At 47.1% G+C, this 20,539-nt stretch overlaps 1 protein-coding gene across 7 annotated transcripts in view; it reads left to right on the plus strand.

Annotated features, from left to right (window-relative positions):
- The window catches only part of LOC147634562 (alpha-mannosidase At3g26720-like), a 169,805-nt gene that overhangs the window by 118,461 nt on the left and 30,805 nt on the right, over nucleotides 1-20,539 (plus strand). For all 7 annotated transcript variants that reach the window (XM_086803669.1, XM_086803671.1, XM_086803668.1 and 4 more), the window contains 3 exons: nucleotides 19,704-19,769; nucleotides 20,031-20,087; nucleotides 20,178-20,397. In XM_086803669.1, the coding sequence (XP_086659795.1) occupies nucleotides 19,704-19,769; nucleotides 20,031-20,087; nucleotides 20,178-20,397 (343 nt within the window). The remainder of the gene's footprint in view (nucleotides 1-19,703; nucleotides 19,770-20,030; nucleotides 20,088-20,177; nucleotides 20,398-20,539) is intronic.

The following is a 20,539-nucleotide window of genomic DNA, read 5'->3' on the forward strand; positions in this document are numbered from 1 at the left end:
AGGCAGAGATGAAACCAAGGCGAAGATATTGATCATCAGGTTTGGTGACTTGGAGAAGAAGAAGGCCTTCCTCTCCAAAAGGATGGCCCTTAAGGGGGAAAAGATTTATTTGGATGAGGACCTTACACCGGCACAGATAGCACACCGGAAGGAACACATGCGCGTGTGCTTGAGGCAAGGAAAGAGGGGAAATGGGCGGTATACAGAGATGGCCGAGTCATCATTACGGAGAGGAGGCCCGCTTGACGGTGCGCGGCCTATGAGACCTTGTGATTCACTGTGTGGAATTGCAATGGAGCCCTTAGAACAGATGCAGGATACTCTGAGGATAATTTCAGACACAGTGATATTGCTATGTATACGGAGACCCATCAGTGCACAAACAAGAGGCTTCCTGACGTCCGGGGTTATAGATGGGAATCAGTTTTCCGCCCCCTCAGCCACGCACAGTGGGAGGTACCAGAGGATCGAGAGGAGTGGCAATACTTTACAGGGAGGAGCTTCGTGACAAAATACATGTGGTACATAGAGATGCAGATGCGAGGTACATGTGGGTCCGAATATGCAGAGAGGGGCTCCGCGAGCTATATGTGGCGGTATGCTACTTTCCCTCAGCCCACTCCAGGTTTGCACCATCCGGAGAGTCGCCCTATATACCACTATATGATGATATCATGAGGTTTGCCAGCATGGGAGACATATTACTATTGGGAGACTTTAATGCACGTACAGGCACAGAGCAGACAGAGTTGTATGATACTCTCGAGGCTATGTACCGGGAGATCACGGCAGAGGATGTAGGGTTGCAGAGATCAGCACAGGATGAGGGGGAGATTACAGATTATGGCAGGTATTTTCTCACACTCGGGAGTGCACATGGGTTGGACATATACAATGGCTTATTGAGATGGCAAGGATCAGATGCTCTCACACACTGGAACTCTAAAGGGGGAGCGAGCACAGTGGACTACTTGATGGGATCTCCTTCATTGATACCTGATGTGCGGGGTTTCACGATTTCCAGTAGGCCCATTGGCATAGCAGCCGATCATGCATACCTGAGTTTCACACTAGTAGGTAGATCCCTAAGAGATGGGCCAGCCACTCATCTACCTAGGTACCCGAGATATCAGTTTACACGTGAGACAGTTGGGGTTTATCGGGATGCAGTATCAGATGGCTTGTTCGCTTTAGACCCGCATAGCCCTCTGGACGAGATCACAAGAGGATTGGCAAGTGTTCTACATGCATCCGTCTCATATGCGTTTCCTTGCACTATGATCCCTTCCACCCACCCCCGCAGCACTACCCCCCATAGAACAGTTGGTATGATGATGAGTGTCGTGAGACACGAGCACAGCTACAATGTGAGATTGCCATTGGGTCTCACACGCATAGACAGGCCAGGATGATCTTTCGGCGCCTTGTGCGGAGGAAGAAACAAGTCTATCTGGCTAAGCTAGAGGAGGAGATCTACCAACTCTTCCTGGGGAAGGACAACAAGAGGGCATGGAAGATGTTTCAGGAGAGACAGCCTAGTACTCCGATTACTGCACCTGAGGCATGGCATACTTATGCTAGCGAGCTATATGATGCACCAGGACAGCCCCCCACCCCCCCCTCCACTTGGAGCTAGACCGTCTAGCAGCACCTTTTTTACTATGCGGATGGTGCTAGATGCGATAGACAGGTTACAGAATGGAAAGGCACAGGATCATGATGGGCTAGTTGGAGAGCACTTCTCATATGCATGAGACACTTTGGCTCCGCTCATCGTACATTTGTTTAATCTTGCCATTTGTGAGGGTTTCCCGACAAGCTGGACAGAGCATATCATTGTACCACTCTTTAAGAGTGGGGACCCCATGGTACCAGGCAACTACAAGACGATCATGATTGGTCATTACTTGGCCAAATTATATGGCTCTATATTGGAGTCGGAGCTGTGCTGATGGGCAGAGAGGCATGGTCATCAAGCACATGGACAGGCTGGCTTCAGGAGAAGATTTACTACCTTGGATCACATACTGACACTTCGGGCACTTATTGAAGAGGGCACGGCACAGAAGAAAAGGATATACTGCTGCTTTGTGGACTTCCGCAAAGCCATCGATACCGTACCACGTGCCAGGCTTATGCACAGATTGCATGACATTGAGGTACCAGAGGATATGCAGTGGGGGATATATGCTTTGCATGAGTCTGTGAGACAGGCAGAGTCTGAGCTGCAGGCGGACTATCTGATAGGGTGACCAGCACGATAGGGGTGAAGCAGGGATGCCCGCTACTATCGCCCACCCTCTTTGGACTGTACATTGATGCGGTCTCTGATTATGTAGACAGATTGGGAGTTCTAGGGGCATGCCTGGCAGGGGTGTTGATACCCATCTTGTTATATGCTGATGATATTGTTCTAATCTCAGACTCTCCGAGAGGACTACAGAGACACCTGGATGCATTACAGGCTTTCTGTGGGGATAGAGATCTGACAGTGAACCTTGGGAAAACCAAGGTTATGGTGTTTAACCCCACACAGGCATGGGTGACGAGATCAGAGCCTCAGTTCACTTTCGGAGGGGAGCCGGTAGAGTACGTCAGGTCATATGTCTACTTGGGAGTTACTTTCACAGGACCGCGTTTCTCCCTGAAGGAGGCAGCAGCAGCTAGATTAGCTCGAGGGCGTGCAGCCTTGGGGGCACTTGAGAGGCACTATGCACGCATACAGTTTCAGGAGCCACGCACCAAATTGTGGCTATTTGATACGCTTGTCACACCGACCTCCTGTACAGAGCTCCAATTTGGGGACCCAGTATACATCACAAATCTCAAAGAGGGACAGATGAGGGATGGAGGCAAATGGAGAGACCACTGATTACGATGATTGCCCGCATGATTCGGAGCAAATCATGAGTACCACATGAGATTGTTCGGGCTGAGCTGGGTGCCCCACCAGTAGTAACTGAGGCCCTATTCCAAGCAGTTACCTTTTTACAGCGGCTATGGGAGCTCCCTCAGCAGAGGTACTCCCGTTTGGCATTGACCTCATCCATACAGTTGGCAGAGAGTGGCAGAGGATGGAGATACTCATTGTTGGTACGCTCAGATGAGATCATGGTTTGACCTACATGGTTTGCGGATAGAGGCACTACCACCTTTTTCAATACAGTCTGGATTGCCCATTTTTGGATCTCACCTGCTCAGAGCAAAACTGCGTGATCAAGATGGATATCATCAGAGTGGACACAGAGAGGACATGGACTAGCCCCCTTGAGCCCTTGGGCACGAAAATGACTCATTACAAGAGCCATTTTCTACACCTCTCACCGGATGATTTTATCACCCGCCCGGCGTACATGGATGTACACCTATCACATGGGATACGTTGTGCCATTGGACAGATCCGGACCTCATCACACCAGCTGCGGATTGAGACAGGGCGATATGTGCATCAGATCGTGGATGACCGCGTTTGTCAGCTATGCTACCAGGAGGTAGAGACAGAGGAACACTACATTTGCTGATGCACAATCTATTATGAGATCCGAGGGAGATATCACTCTCATTTCTCTCTCTCTCTCTCTCTCTCTCTCTCTCTCTCTCTCTCTCGTTTCCATGGACAGTTTTGTATCACCCTAGTGAGATAGCTATATTTATGTTTTCATTGTGTTTTATTTTCCATTCCATGATGAGATATGCCATGGACATTATTGTACCACTTTGGTCTCATAGGCCCATTGGGTCTTTAGTAGACGCTTAATATATCTTTCTTTCTTTCTTTCTCTCTCTCTCTCTCATTATACCGACTTTTCTTAGGGCCGAACTGCAAAGAGGCATGGAGGAAACTTTGAGAACATTGCCCTCCCACACCTATCACCTACTTGGAGTCTGGACACATGGCACTCCTATGCACGCTCCCTTATATCCCCCATCAGCCACCCGTACCCCCACCACCTCCACCTTCTTCACAAAGGGCATGGTCCTCAAGGCCATTCGTAGACTATGTAATGGGCGAGCCCAAGATCATGAGGGACTTACTGCCAAGTACATCTCGCATGCCCATGATAGCCTGGCCCCCCTACTAGCATACATGTTCAATAGAGCCCTTTATGAAGGATTTCCACCCTCTTGGTCCACCAACACCAACACCATCACCCCCATCCTCCGGAGATCCACTTGATCCTAATAACTACAGGACGATCATGATTGGCCACACATTGGCCAAACTCTATGGATCAGTGCTAGAGGCGGAGCTCAGTTCATTTGCAGAGAGCCAGGGATGCAGAGCCTCAAGACAGGCTGGCTTTCGGAGGAGCTACTCTACCCTTGACCACATCTTCACCCTCCGTGCCATCATCGAGGAGGGTAGAGCATGACATCAGAGGATTTACTGCTGCTTTGTGGATTTCCGCAAAGCTTTTGATACTATACCCCGAGCCCACCTCCTACACCGCCTACAGGAGATCGGAGTCCCGTCTGAGATGTTTTGGAGTATCATCGCCCTCTATGAGTCCGTCACCAAACGAGTGAGAGCCCCAGGAGGTACATCACAAGAGATTTCCAGCACTATTGGGGTGAAACAGGGCTGCCCTCTATCACCCACTCTTTTCGGCCTCTACATTGATGAGATTTCGAGCTTCATTGATGGATTAGGCGGGGCTGGTCCCACACTGGCAGGCATATTGATCCCCATACTATATGCAGATGACATCGTCCTCCTCTCAGACTTAGCCGAAGGGCTTCAGAGACAGTTGGATGCCGTACATGACTTTTGCACTCGGCGGGACCTCTTTGTTAACCTTGGTAAAACCAAGGTAATGGTCTTCAATACCTCTCGCCCCTTCACATCCATATTGAGCTTCACATATAGAGGGGATCCTGTGGAGATTGTCTCATTCTATGTCTACCTTGGTGTCACTTTCAGTGGCTCACGCTTTACCATGCTTCCCGTAGCACATGCCAAAATGACGCGGGGATATGCAGCCTTGAGCTTACTTGAGCGGCAGTGCTTCCAGGCACATTTCCAGGAGCCCAAGACGAAGGGCTGGCTTTTTGACAGCCTCGTCACACCAGCCTTGATGTATGGAGCAACTCTCTGGGGCCAGATTTATCCGATGAGGATTGGCAGCGAGTTGAGAGGCCCCAAGTCATGATGTTCTCCCGTATGATCCACAGCAAACCATCAGTCCCACACCAGATTATCTAGGCAGCAGCCCCGATGGTAGTGGAGGCACTCTTCCAGACAGTCACATACCTCCATCGCATCAGTCACATGGATCCCCACCGGTACCCGAGGCTTGCCTTGGAGTCCTCCAGACAGCTAGCACTTGAGGGGCACTTTGGAGTATGGTATGCACTAGTTTCCGCTTGGTTCTCAATATATGGGCTCTACATGGACCGCCTACCCCCCCTTCAATAGTACAGTTTGGACTCCCCTTTTCTCCGGCTGACTCACGGGGATACCAACCGGGTTATCCGGTTAGATCTTCTCAGCCTCTACACACATTGCACATGGATCACACCTCCGGAGCTCCCCACGAAGATGCACTTCTATAGAGATCACTTCCTCACACTCACTGAGGATGGATTCATCCAGCAGCCAGGCTACTTGAGTGTTCACATGTCCCATGCCATGCAGATTGCGATTGGCTAGATACGGGTTTCATCCCACCGCCTCAGAGTGGAGACAGGTAGAGCTGAGCGCATCTTCAGAGCCAAGAAGCTCGTACGGAGACCCAGAGAGGAGAGGATCTGGCGACTATGCCACACAGAGGTTGAGACGGAGGAGCATTACAGATGCCGCTGCCCAGTATACTATGAGATCCGCGGGAGGTTTCACTGTCTATTTTGTGAGGGATTCGGTCCACTCTCTAGGATCATTGACTTCCAGGACTAGCGTTGCCTGGGCCTCTTCTTGGTTGAGCTCTGCAGACACAGGGACACCTTCTTGAGAGAGCCTCGGCCCCAGCCACCCCGCCCCCTCCCTCGCCAGCCAACCATCACCAGTTTGTTCTGGACCCAGGAGGTTGAGGACACCGACATAGTGGATCTTGTGGACCCTCCACGAGCTGCTCTAGACCTACCTCGCCTGAGAGGAGTTACCTCGGACCGAGCCTCTGCACTCCAGCGTGCCCGACACCCTCGACCCCCCCATCGGCCACGATCACCTCATTAGCTCCAGATCCAGGACATGCTCCACCGCCATCGAGCTACCTTTCCACATGACATAGCTAAGGGAGACCTCTCGGCCATACTCATCAACCCCATGCTTGATATCTTGGAGAGTGGTATACCATCTACTTGGAGCTGATGTTGCTCCCATGCTTTTATGTTCTTAGTATACCATGATGAGTTTCCATGGACAGTTTTGTATCACCCCAATGAGATAGCTGTGTTTATGTTTCTTCCTGTTTTAGGTTGACGGCACTATAGAGCAACTCCTCATCACAAAAGAGTTCATATTCACGGATCTATCCCCACTCAAAGATTCAGCTCTGACAAAATATTTGGGTGTCCTAGAGTCCACCAGACCCCTTTCACACTGGGAAATGTCTAGGCTGGTGACATCTCCTCCATTTAAAAAGCATCAAAAGGGAGCACAAGTCCACAAATCCCAAGGCAAGAACAAGTAGAGAGAGAGAGAGAGCATGAAAAAAAAAAAAAAGAGAGAAAAAGATATATTAAGCGTCTACTAAAGACCCAATGGGCCTATGAGACCAAAGTGATACAATAATGTCCATGGCATATCTCATCATGGAATGGAAAATAAGCATAGTCAAAAGGGAAGGGACCTTGGGATGCGGGGACGCCGTTCTGGGACGCGGTAGCAACAGGGACGGATGGGGACGGACGGATGTTCCCCGTGGAGGCGTCCCTCACAAGGGACGAGGTGGCGGGGACGGCTACAAGCCGGGACGGTGTGGGGGACGGCAAATAGCCGTTGCGCTCTCCAACGGTCAATTTTGTGACCGTTTTTTTGGCTGTTTGGGGACGCCGTCTCCTCTTGCCTTGGCCCTTGGCCCTTGCCTCTTCTCTTGAGTCTTGCCTCTCTCTCTTGCCTATCTAGTATCTATATAAGAACAAGCACACACACACACACACACACCCCCCCCCTTCAAGCCTTCAAGGAAGTTCAAGTCTCTTGAGTTTTTACTTATTGCTCAAGCTTCAAAGCGGCAAGCCACACTCAGTCTCTACTCTCTCTAGTCTCTCTCCCTCAAGCCTCTTCCAAGTTCCAAGCCTCTCACACAAGGCTCAAGCCTCAAGCACTCTAGTCTCTACTCTCTACTATCTAGTCTCTCTCCCTCAAGCCTCTTCCAACTTCCAAGCCTCTAGGCTCTCACACAAGTACTCTAGTCTCTAGTCTCTCTCCCTCAAGCCTCTCTCCCTGTCAAGCCATCTTCAACCATGGCATCCTCCTCACGTGCCGGGGCTTCCCGTAGAAGGAAGACGGGATGGACATGGTGGGAAGAGATTAACTACACCGCATTTACTCATGGAGGAGGTTCTCGGCCATGGGCATGCAAGCTTTGCCCATACCAGCGAATGGGTGGCGCCGACAAAGTGCGAGCCCACCTCTTGCATGAGAGTGGACATGAAGTGCGGTTTCGCACGAATGTCACGCCCGAAAATAGACAGGAACTTCTCAACAAGCTTGCCGTCTACGAGGCGATCGAAGTGGCAAGAAGGACATCACGAGTGGCCATGGATCCCGCGACGATGCGGAGAGGAACTCAAGCCTCTACGATGGAGTCATGTGGTCGATCAGGATCATGCACACTATCACCTTCACCATTGAGTCGGAATGTTGCTCCATCCATGACGCCGACACCCTCCATCTCCACGGCCTCTCCACCCTTGCGTGGCCCACGGCGACAATCTACAATTGGGGAGAATTGGAACCCCAAGTTGAAGGAGGAGGTGGATATGGCAATGGCCCGCTTCTTCTTCCATGACCACATTGCCTCTCAAGCGGCTAGGTAAGTGCGATCGATCATACTAGTCCCCTTCTCATTAGTAAATTGCTTTCTTGAATAGGTCGGAATACTTCAAGGTCATGGTTAAGAAGATTGGGGAGTATGGCTCAACCTATACGTCCCCCTCATCCGAGAGCTTGCGCACTACATTGCTCAAGAAGGAGAAACGCATTGTAGAGCAAGCGGCCAACAACACAAAGCGGCAATGGGAGAGGAACACAGTCTCCCTCATTGTGGATGGATGGAGCGACACCCGCAAGAGGAGTATTCATGGCGTGGTTGCATATTCCCACGGAGAGATGTACATCTCATCTCATGATGCATCCGGCACCGGGAACAACGCGGATGTGCTTGCGGCGGAGTGGGCTACCACCATGGAGATCATTGGCCCCAAGCATGTAGTGGGCTTTGTTGCGGATGGGGAGTCTTCGAATAGGGCAGCAGGAGCTATCCTCCAAGGTATGTATGGACATGTCACGGTGTCCTTTTGTATGGCTCATTGCCTAAACAACCTCCTCAAGGACACAGGGGCATTGCCATGGATCAACCCGCTCATTGAGGAGGCCAACACCATGGTCTCCTTTGTCCTCAACCACCAACGACTTCGGCATGAGTTCAACAAGAGATCCTCCCTCTCTCTCTCTCTTCAAATATTCGGACAACTGGTTTGCCTACAACTTCCTCATGTTGGGCCGGTTGAGGATTGTAGCGGTGCTTTGAGGGGGCTTTTCCTTAGCAACAAGTTTGTCGACATGCAAGAGTCCCATACAAACACTGGCCGAGAGTGTAGGTTATGGGCGGATGACGCCTCTTGGTGGGAGAGTGTGAAGACCATGGATGCTATAGTGAGGCCCATCGTCCACCTATTGAGGATTGTAGACGGTATGCAACCATGCATAGGCAAGGTCTACGAGGCCATGGATCACATGATAGAGAAGTTGAAAGACTTCGTGCCTGACGAAGACAAATATGAGGAGATCCATGTCTTGTGTCTAGGAAGGTGGAATTCCTACTACTCTCCGTTTGCATGCAGCAGCTTATGTGTGTAGAAAATATGAAAGCAAGAGCAAAACTAGAAATGAAACAAAAACAAATGAAAGACAAAAAGTTACCTTGAGATGAGTGTAGACAAGACACAAGATTGATGCTTTCATTGATGTGACACCCACAATATATAGGTGAGAAGTACAAGATTGAGTAGACTGACTTATGGGATAAATGTAGAGGTGCCACATGGCACTAGACTCAAGACATAAAGACTCAACTGAAACTAGACTAGAGAAATAGTACACCTAGTGTGCACTTATTTCCAACACCCTCCTTAAGTGGACACTAGGAGGAAGACAAAAGGTAGAAGACAGACATAAAGACTGATAGACTGAGAGACAAGACATGAGAGACAAAAGATCCTGAGACACCCCTCCTCAAGTGATATCCTCATATGGGTCCACAAGGATAGGGACAAGATGGATCTAAAACAAGACACAGTCAGATTGATAGACAGATAGATAGACAACAGATAGACAGACAGACAAGACTAGATAGACAGAAGACTGACTGTAGACAAACAGATGGACCTTGAAGACATCCCCTCCTCAAGGGCAATCTCTGCCTCTTGGTAGGGACAAGAGAGAGGTCAAAAAGCATAATGAGTAAGACACTAGAACCCCTTGACCTACATCATCGGTGGTCAAAGTGGTAGACAAGAAAGGTGAAGTAATCAGAAAGCCCATTCCTCATCATGTGAGGAATGAACAGCAAGATTTGCTGATGTAGATGCTGCAGCAACATGGGCTGAGGTAGATGCAGGGGCTGATGTAGAGGTTTTAGAGTAGCAGTCCTTCTCCCGGTGATTATCACGGCCACAAATGGTGCATGGATGAGCCTTGAAGCAATCCTTCTCCATATGATTAGTTTTCCCACAATGGGTGCAAGGCTTTCTTACCTTAGAACCTCCTTTCTTTGCTAAAAAAGCAATGTCAGTTACCTTTTGTTGTTTTGTTCTTTCCTCTTCTTGGAGAGCATTGATGATACCTTCAAGAGTAGGATTATTGTGATACTTGAAGGTAGTGACAAGAGTAGCATAGGTTTCAGGTAAGCTTTTGAGAAGCACAGCAATAGCAATATCTTCGGAGATGGGGGACTTCACTGAAGCAAGCTGAACCATAAGACTGCGAAAATAATTGACATGAGAGGCTATAGTAGCTCCCTCCTGCATATATAGATCAAAGAATGAGATCATAAGTGCAATCTTAGAGTTTTTAGAACGAGGTCCAAAAAGGGTATCCAAAGTGATCCATGCTCGAGAAGCAGACTGTATGTCGGAGATGTGATGAATGTAATCATCGCCAAGACCGAGCAGGATGATAGCATAGGCTTTGTCATTCTTGGCAGTGGGAGCATAAGTGATAACTTGCTCAATGTCTGAATCTTCGGGAGCAGCATGGTGAACAACGTCCCAAAGACCTTCTTTCATAAGATGGCACTTGATTTTGATTTGCCAAGTATGAAAGTTGGAGCCATTGAATTTGTCGATAGACATGAGAGAATGAGTAGAAGAGGCCATGTGGGAAGGTCTTACCTCTTGCTAAAATGCAAGGGCAGTGTCTATTCCCTTACAAGATTGCAGAAATGAATGAAAAAGAGATCCAAACTGTTTTTAGAAGCCGGCTCTCTCACCACTTGTCAAGGCCATAGCATGTGACAGCCCATCGAAGCATGAGGAACTAGCAGTTTGCAGATATGAGGAAAGGACTGACCAGCAAACTGAAGGAGACAATGTAGCATGTACCTTGTAGATTCTTCAAGAGGAGAGGGAGACCGACAGTAGCTGCAGGTATGGAGTGATGCGCAGCCTGTAGAGGGTGAAGCGCAGGCAGCAGCAACTGTAAACAGGCCAACGCAGGCAGCAAAAACTGGCGCAGAAAATGGCGGGCAGATTCCTGAGTGGAATGGCGCAGATTTGGGGCAGGAAATAGGTGGCCAGAACTTGAGCACGATGGAGAGGATAACGAGCGACGAGGCAAGGTAGAAGAGAATCAAGGCAGCATCAAGCTGGAAATGAACTAGGAAAGGCTGGCTCTGATACCATGTAGAAAATATGAAAGCAAGAGCAAAACTAGAAATGAAACAAAAACAAATGAAAGACAAAAAGTTACCTTGAGATGAGTGTAGACAAGACACAAGATTGATGCTTTCATTGATGTGACACCCACAATATATAGGTGAGAAGTACAAGATTGAGTAGACTGACTTATGGGATAAATGTAGAGGTGCCACATGGCACTAGACTCAAGACATAAAGACTCAATTGAAACTAGACTAGAGAAATAGTACACCTAGTGTGCACTTATTTCCAACAATGTGGTGGATACAGAATTCCAAGGCAACAAGCAGAGAGCGACCGGGAGGTGAGCGCTAGGTGGAGGATCATCTTGGACCGTCTTGTGCCTGATGCATCGGTTAGGTGCAAGATTAGGGACCAGCTTTCCGTGTACAAGTCATTTCATGGCTCCAATGGTTGTCATGATGCACAGATCCACCGCTCCAAAGCTGGTGCCACTCTATGGTGGGAGGACTTTGGTTCGTATGGACCAGAGCTATAGCAGCTGGCCATTCGCATACTTGGCCAGGCCGTCAGCTCCTCTTGCTTGGAGCAACTTTGGAGCACCTACAGCCACATTGCCTCTAGGAAGAGGAACCGACTCGGGGTAGAGCGTGCCAATGACCTTGTCTTCGTCAGCGCAAACTTGCGAATGCTTTGCAAGAGCGTGACCAAGATGGCAAATCCCTTCACCTAGTGGGAGATGAGTTAACAAGAAGATGAGGTGCAGCAACAGCATGCCAGTGAGGATGAGCTTGGTGTTCCTTTGGCACAAGCTACCCATGACCATGAGGCGAGCACTTCATGTGGATGAGCATTCATGGATCATGATTCATAGGCCCATAGTTGTTTCTCGTACCAGTATGAATGGGTTCGTACCGTACGGTTCGTACCGTGCGATACCATTCGATATCGTACAATACGAGTTTTTTTTTTTCCCAAAAAAAAAATTTCCTTGAAAAAAAAAATCCCAAATGCTTTTAAAAATATAGAAACCCTTTAACAGGCATGAGGATGACATTTTGAGGAGTCCATCCACTCTTCTTTATTCATGGTCTAACAGGAGAAGAGATGTAGGATGTATCTATGCACAATTAGACAGATTTTATGTGGATGATTGGGTGCTTGACAGAGGTGGACATACTTTGATTGCTACAGGCACCCCCAAATTGGATCATTGCCCAGTGGTTTTATGTATTAGAGATCCGAATTGCCATGGATCAGCACCCCACGTACGCATCCGTGATCATTTGTTTTCAGATGCAGAACTATCGCGTCGTATGCTTGATATTTGGAGATCTCATGACTTCTTACAGGCCTCTCAAAGCCTGGCCTTTGCTCTCTGTGATATTAGTGACTTTTATCACACATGTGCCCTGTCTAAGAGGCAAGAGGCCTTGGACTTAGAAAGGGCTATTAGACGTAGATTGGCTGCCTTGCAGAAAGAGCACGAGAAACATCCTCATGCTCAATGGGTTGCAGATTCTTTATGTACTGTTAGAGCAGAACTTCATCACTCTCTTGAGCAACGCGCGGAGTACCGTTTCCATGCCCAGGAATCCTTTTGGACACAGATGGGTGGCAGATGTAACAAACATTTCTTTGCTTCTCACGGCCCATCTCATGCCAGAGATAGTGTCAAGCAGTTGCACGATTCACATGGCACTCTTCACTCAGATCCTCTTATGGTTAGACAGATTGCCACCGATTTCCATTGCCAGCTTCTTAGTACTGAGCCGCATTCTGATCTGAGACATAGGGCACAGAGGAAGGTTTGGAATGCATTGCCACATTTGATCACCGAGGAGATGTGTGCCGCTCTGGATGCCTCTTTTTCTATGCAGGAGTTCAGTCATGCTCTTCATGCCTTACCTCATGGTAAGCGTCCAGGGGAGGATGGCCTCTCCCCTATTTTTTTCACTACTTTTTGGGATGAGATTGGGGCTGAGATAACATCGGTTTTGGAGGAGATGTGGGACACAGGTTCTATGCCTTATTCTCTCACTGAGGGGCTTATTTATCTTATTCCTAAGAGCGGGGATAAGACATTGATTGGCCAGTGGAGACCTATCACCTTACTTGGGACTGCCTATAAGATTCTTGCTAAGGCAGTGAGCATCAGGTTGCAGGCAATTTTGTAGGATGTTATTTATGATACCGAGAATGGATTCTTACACGACAGGAGCATCTTTGATAACATTTTCTCGTTTTGGGAGGTCGTCGAATGGGCTAAAGCGAGCAATCAGCCCGTAGCCATTGTGCTCTTGGATTTTGAGAAGGCCTATGATAGAGTGGATTGGGACTTCCTTGAGGGTACTCTTAGTCATATGGGCTTCTCTCAAAGATGGATCAAGGGAGTTGCATGCATATATCGTGATGCCCACAGTAGAGTTCTTGCTTGTGGTGATAGAGGAGAGCGGTTTCAGATTTCTCGCTCAGTACGATAGGGTTGCCCATTAGCCCCTTTATTATATATCATAGTTGTAGAGACCATGAGCATCTTTCTCCGCTCCACTGCTGGTATTTCAGGATTGAGGTTGCCTCTTCGTAGTCATGAGGAGTTGGTTGACTCTGAGTTAGCTGTCGACACCCAGTTGGCTGGGAGTTTTTTCGAGGATAGGCATCCCTCTGCAGGTCATTGCTCTGCCAGGCCAAGAGGATACAAATTTCCTCCTTTATTCTATCATGCCCGGTGGGAGATTGAGGAGATGTAGTATGGAGGAGATTATACCAAATACTAGGCTTAGTCCAGTGAGGATTGTTGGTCACTCGGGGAAGCACTGGTTCATTGACCCTTCTCCTCAGATAGTGACTCATGGCTCTTGGTGTTTGTGGTTATATTGTCACCAGCCTGGACATTTCCCAGTCTGAAAGGGGTCTGGTGGACTCCAGGATGTTTAAATATTTGGAAAGTACAAGCTTTGGGAATGGGGGATTATCCTAGAATACAAAGGACCACACTCCTAAAATTTAGGAGAGTTGCTATTTTTGGCCCGACTCCGATGGAAATTCTGTTCGCGTCATTACATCTGGAATTGAGCAGATACCAAGAGTTGGCAAAGTGCCTATGACAGAATGTCTACCAGTTGGGATATTTTTAGAGGTAAAGATTATGGAAGGACCCATCTCTTAGATTGGGACATGTGGCAAGAAAGTGGACCAAAGTGAGACAAGTGGCCTGACACTTGTTAGAAAATGGATCAAAATGAGACAAGTGGCCTCACACTTGTCACTTCAGCTATTGTGTGGCTCTCCACTTGTCATTGTAGCCTTCTCTTGCCATTTTAGCTCATGGGAGGCCCAAATCTATAAATTGGAGAGCTCTCTCTTCATTAATGGAGGCTCTCTTACTGCACACTAGCCTCTACCACCGTTGAAGGCTTCTCTAATGATGGCTACTCTCTTTCTCTCTCTCTTGAAGGCTGCCCATGAAGAATACTGGCTGTTGGGGACTGTTTTGGAGGCTTCCATCGCGAAGAAATACTGAAGGCAAGGGTATTCAATCATTTATTATGATTTCTAGCCATTGTATGTGTTGTACCAGCATTTGTACTTGCTGTACCTGCTGTACCGCCCACCATACCGGCTGTACCAGCCACTGTACCTGCTGCACCAGCCCTTGTACTGGCTGTACCAGCTTTTGTACGTACTGTACCACCCATTGTACCGGCTGTACCTTCTGTACTTGCTGTACCTGCTGTACCAGCCACCGTACCGGCTGTACCAGCCACTGTACCACTTGTACCGGCTGAATGGAGAGTTGTACTTGCTGTACCCTCTCTATTGCATGAAGACCCGTGGTTTTTGGGGAAGAATCAGTACCCACACGGAGGTATATGGATTATATTGTTGGCTCAGCATTTCTACAGCCTATGTTCCGGCTTGGTTGCCTCGTGTTGGGCTGTGTTATGGCATTTGTATATGGATAATCCGGCATCTCCCGTGGGGAGAGTAAGGCCCTCAAAGCTTGTACATGATATTATTCTCCTTGGGTAATAAAATACTCCAAGGGGGGGGGTCGGCCCATTCCGGCCTCTATGCGGTGTCACACGTGCAAGCTCCATTATCAGCATTTGTGGATGTTTTGTCCAGCTTTATGTTTTATGCAAAGTGATGATGGATATGTGTTAAGGCTGTGGCCATGTTTAAGTGTTTTAACATGCATTGATGGTATCAACAAGTGTGTAGAAGGCCCTAGTCCCCCGGGCACCCGCTGCGAGTTACATTGGTATCAGAGCATAGGCTTTCTTGGAAGCGGAGGCTTCCTTCTATCAATAAGGAAGAGAAAAGATCTGGAGTGGGGACCACACTTACCATCATTGCTATTCAGCCGCTTCAGAGCCTATGAAGCAAGAGCATGAGCAATAGACAGCTTGGTCTAAGGATTTATGAATTCACAAAATTTATCTTGGAAGTATGGAGTTGACTTTATGTGCACACGTTTAGCACTCTTTCCATATGGATATTGTGGATTATATTATCAAGCTTACAGCCAAGCTATATGGAGAAATATCTCGGCCCTCGGGATATCTTAAGGATATGGTGAGGAGATATTTCTTTTGGCTTCATGACCAACCTGGCAAAGAACAGCTAAGTATACTTTGAGTTTGCAAAGTTGGTGCTTTGGCTATTTACTATGAAGTGTTTTTGATGTTCACTAACCCTTGTATAGCTATGCAAGGAGAAAGGTATTGTTGTTTGCCTTGAGATGGTTTCAGGGAAACACTGTTTATGGCTCCCTTTAATGGGATGAATTCTTTTCATGGCTCCTTTTATTGGGATGGAATATATCTATGGAGATTTCTTTCTTGGAGGAGATTTATATACATATTGGGCTTCACAAGCAATTTCTATGGACGAATCTGTCCCAGTTTATCGAGAAGAAATCTTTGGATATCTCATGGATATGATGCTTTTATGGATAAAGTCCACCTCTACTCCAAGGTGTGTGGATAGCACGGAGTATGTGGTAAGAGTTATGGTATACAAAGATTATGGTATACAGGTCTATGGATTCCTGGACTTCTTTTCTAGGGATTTGGATCCATCCTCAGGTTTATGGATTATGTTTATGGCTCCCTTTTACTGGGATGGATTATTCTTTTTGGCTCCCTTTATTTGGGATGCATTGGACTTATGAAACTCATGATTCACATACCCTGTGTAGTGTTCTCTTGTCCTACGTGCTCTCTTGAAGATTGTTTCTACCATGTGTGGGTGGAACAATAGAGAGCAGATGGAAGGGAACATGGGCACTTGAGAGGGTAGTGTGAGTTGGTAGCCGAAATGCCTACAAACTATTGGTGGCCGAAATGCCTATAAACTATGTGTAGCAGAAATGCGTATGGAACACCAGGTTATCTATGCCTGCGAGTGATTGTTTTCAGGACTCCTTGTTTAGCCGCCCTGTGTAGTATTTCTCTTGACCTAAGTGCTCTTCAAGATGTTGCTACCTTGCTTGGTAGAACATAGAGCCAATGGTAGAGAATATGGGCACTGAAGTCGGGCCGGGCGTCAAGGCAGCTCCTTGGTGATCTACATGGATTATGATATCTGGACTTATGGGACTATTTTGTCTCGCCCATTTACTTGGGACATGGATTATGATATCTGGACTTATGGGACTGATTTGTCTCGCTCATTTATCTTGGGACATGATTATGATATCTGGACTTATGGGACTGTTTTTGTCTCACCCATTTATCTTGGGACATGATTTTGATGTTGGTATTATGGAGACTTATTTAGTCTCACCCATTTCTTTGGGACATGGATTCTTCAGTTATATTGGATTTTTTGAGACTGTCTCGTCTCGCCCAATCGATGGGACATGATTATATCTTGAATATATGGCTTGAAGCTTAAAGTTGCGGACAACTTTTAAGAAGTTGGGGAGGATGTCACCAGCCTGGACATTTCCCAGTCTGAAAGGGGTCTGGTGGACTCCAGGATGTTTAAATATTTGGAAAGTACAAGCTTTGGGAATGGGGGATTATCCTAGAATACAAAGGACCACTCTCCTAAAATTTAGGAGAGTTGCTATTTTTGGCCCGACTCCGATGGAAATTCTGTTCGCGTCATTACATCTGGAATTGAGCAGATACCAAGAGTTGGCAAAGTGCCTATGACAGAATGTCTACCAGTTGGGATATTTTTAGAGGTAAAGATTATGGAAGGACCCATCTCTTAGATTGGGACATGTGGCAAGAAAGTGGACCAAAGTGAGACAAGTGGCCTGACACTTGTTAGAAAATGGATCAAAATGAGACAAGTGGCCTCACACTTGTCACTTCAGCTATTGTGTGGCTCTCCACTTGTCATTGTAGCCTTCTCTTGCCATTTTAGCTCATGGGAGGCCCAAATCTATAAATTGGAGAGCTCTCTCTTCATTAATGGAGGCTCTCTTACTGCACACTAGCCTCTACCACCGTTGAAGGCTTCTCTAATGATGGCTACTCTCTTTCTCTCTCTCTTGAAGGCTGCCCATGAAGAATACTGGTTGTTGGGGACTGTTTTGGAGGCTTCCATCGCGAAGAAATACTGAAGGCAAGGGTATTCAATCATTTATTATGATTTCTAGCCATTGTATGTGTTGTACCAGCATTTGTACTTGTTGTACTTGCTGTACCGCCCACCATACCGGCTGTACCAGCCACTGTACCTGCTGTACCAGCCCTTGTACTGGCTGTACCAGCTTTTGTACGTACTGTACCACCCATTGTACCGGCTGTACCTTCTGTACTTGCTGTACCTGCTGTACCAGCCACCGTACCGGCTGTACCAGCCACTGTACCACTTGTACCGGCTGAATGGAGAGTTGTACTTGCTGTACCCTCTCTATTGCATGAAGACCCGTGGTTTTTGGGGAAGAATCAGTACCCACACGGAGGTATATGGATTATATTGTTGGCTCAGCATTTCTACAGCCTATGTTCCGGCTTGGTTGCCTCGTGTTGGGCTGTGTTATGGCATTTGTATATGGATAATCCGGCATCTCCCGTGGGGAGAGTAAGGCCCTCAAAGCTTGTACATGATATTATTCTCCTTGGGTAATAAAATACTCCAAGGGGGGGGGTCGGCCCATTCCGGCCTCTATGCGGTGTCACACGTGCAAGCTCCATTATCAGCATTTGTGGATGTTTTGTCCAGCTTTATGTTTTATGCAAAGTGATGATGGATATGTGTTAAGGCTGTGGCCATGTTTAAGTGTTTTAACATGCATTGATGGTATCAACAAGTGTGTAGAAGGCCCTAGTCCCCCGGGCACCCGCTGCGAGTTACATATATGGTGGCAGTCCTATCAGATATCTTCAGTGGGACCCAAGAGAGTGGGAGTGGATTGATGCCTTCGATCCTTTGAAAAGCCTTCCTTTTTTCAGTTTCACTGTTCGGAATGCCAGGCTTCTCGTCACTCGACAGACGCATAGGATCCCTACTCTCAGGCCTCATTGGGAGAGCTATGATATTTCTCCAGTGATACAGTGCAGGTATTGGCATAGACTTTGGCACTCATACAGAAGGAGCCAGATCTCTCATTTCTTTTGGTTATTCTTACATGGTGGTCTCCCCACCAATCAGTGGAGATCAGTTCTCGGTGTAGCACCTTCCTGTCCTAGATGTGCGGCAGATTCTGAGTCCATACAACATTGTCTATGGGGATGCAGCATTGCACAGCAAATTTGGGGTTCTGTAGCCCAACTTATGGGCAAATTGAGTGGCCGAGCCATGCATGTGACTTGGGGGACAGTTGCTTGGCTCTCCCAGTCTGGTCCGCAACTTTTTTATGAGGGCAGTGGTATAGATTCTGTTTTTTTCATTCGTAGAGGTATTGCCCAGCATGGTTTATTGCAAGATGTTCCTCACTCTGATTATACACCCCCTAGACAGAGGATTGACACCAGTTGGGAGATTATTGCCAGTATTACAGCATGGCAGATCTAGAGAGCTAGATGCATGGAGGCTATTGAGGGTGTCCAGATTTTTGGGTCTCAGTGCATTAGTACTATATGGGGTGATATCATCCACACTCTTATGGCTACTTGGGCTCGCATTCAGGGGCCCTCTCGTTCTGCGCAGGCAAAGCGTGTGATATTTATGTGGGAATGGGACCATGGCATCTTCTTTTCCTCTTGTACCACAGGTCTTACATGGCATCATGATGCTCCTCAGTGGTTGAAATCACCTTACATATTGGGGTGATTCTGTTCTCTTCCGGCTTATAGCTGTGATTGTTGTATGTTTTTCTCATACTTAATAGAAGTCTCTTTCTGAAAATATATATATATATATATATATATATCTTGGGCCTTCTTGAAGGTGATTTAACACGGCTATATCTTAGTACTTATTTGTAGAGTAGAAACATCTGATTCTCTAGATGGCCCTTTTCACCCACATGGTCTTCTGATTTCATCCTTTGGATTTAGCTGCAAAAGAATATGAACAACACATGCATGGTAGAAGCATGGCTTTGTTTGCATTCAAATAATAAATGGCATTAAAAGAAACTGTGTTAAATGGCATTAAAAAAATCTATTTAAATGGCCTTTTAATAGAATGCTTTACATCTTTTTGTATGGGCTTATTAAAGAATGATAAACACAGTCTTTATATATTCTTTGCAACAGTGCCGTCTTCTAAATGTGAGCTACTGCCCAACCTCTGAATCTAGTATTGGAACAAATCAAAGCCTGGTGAGCCAACTCATGTTGTATTTAGATTGTTATAATGTTTGCAAGACTTGTACACAATCAGGATCTACATCTAAATTTTACCATGCATTTTTAAAATTGATTTTGATGCCAATGTGCTGCTATGTGGATGTGCTAGGTGGAGGTAGTATACAATGCCCTAGGATGGAACCCCACAGATTATATCCACATTTTTAAATTTGACTTTGATGCCATTTTTAAAATTGATTTTGATGCCAATATGCTGCTATGTGGATGTGCTAGGTGGTGGTAGTATACAATGCCCTAGGATGGAACCGCACAGATTATATCCGCATTCCGGTAACTTCTCCAGGATAATGCTTCATACCTCTCATGTTTTTGAGCTACATTAATGATACGTCCTATTCCAACACTCCACATATATTTCAGGTAAATAGCAAATCTATTCAAGTCACCGACTCTACAGGGAGTGCAGTTTCTTCTCAGCTTGTACCCATGAGCAACATAACTAAAGAACTGCGAAGCAAATATGTAAAGGCATATCTAGGGGTGTCACCAGGAGCAGCACCCGCTTACTCACTTGTATTTCCTGCCACGGTGCCTGCCCTCGGATACAATACTTACATTGTGTCAGCTTCTGATGGAAAAGGTTTGTAATGAGGAACCCTAATGTGGAAGCAAGAAAGTTGCTGTGACTGGAAAGATGGAATTGTGAGCTCCCTGTACTGCTGATTGTGCCCTCTGTGTGTGCTCTTCACCCACCTTCTTCCTAACCCCCTTCTCCTTCTGCT

Source organism: Cibotium barometz, chromosome 10 (assembly GCF_041138505.1).
Source record: "Cibotium barometz isolate CiBa-2024 chromosome 10, ASM4113850v1, whole genome shotgun sequence".
NCBI lineage: Eukaryota > Viridiplantae > Streptophyta > Polypodiopsida > Cyatheales > Cibotiaceae > Cibotium > Cibotium barometz.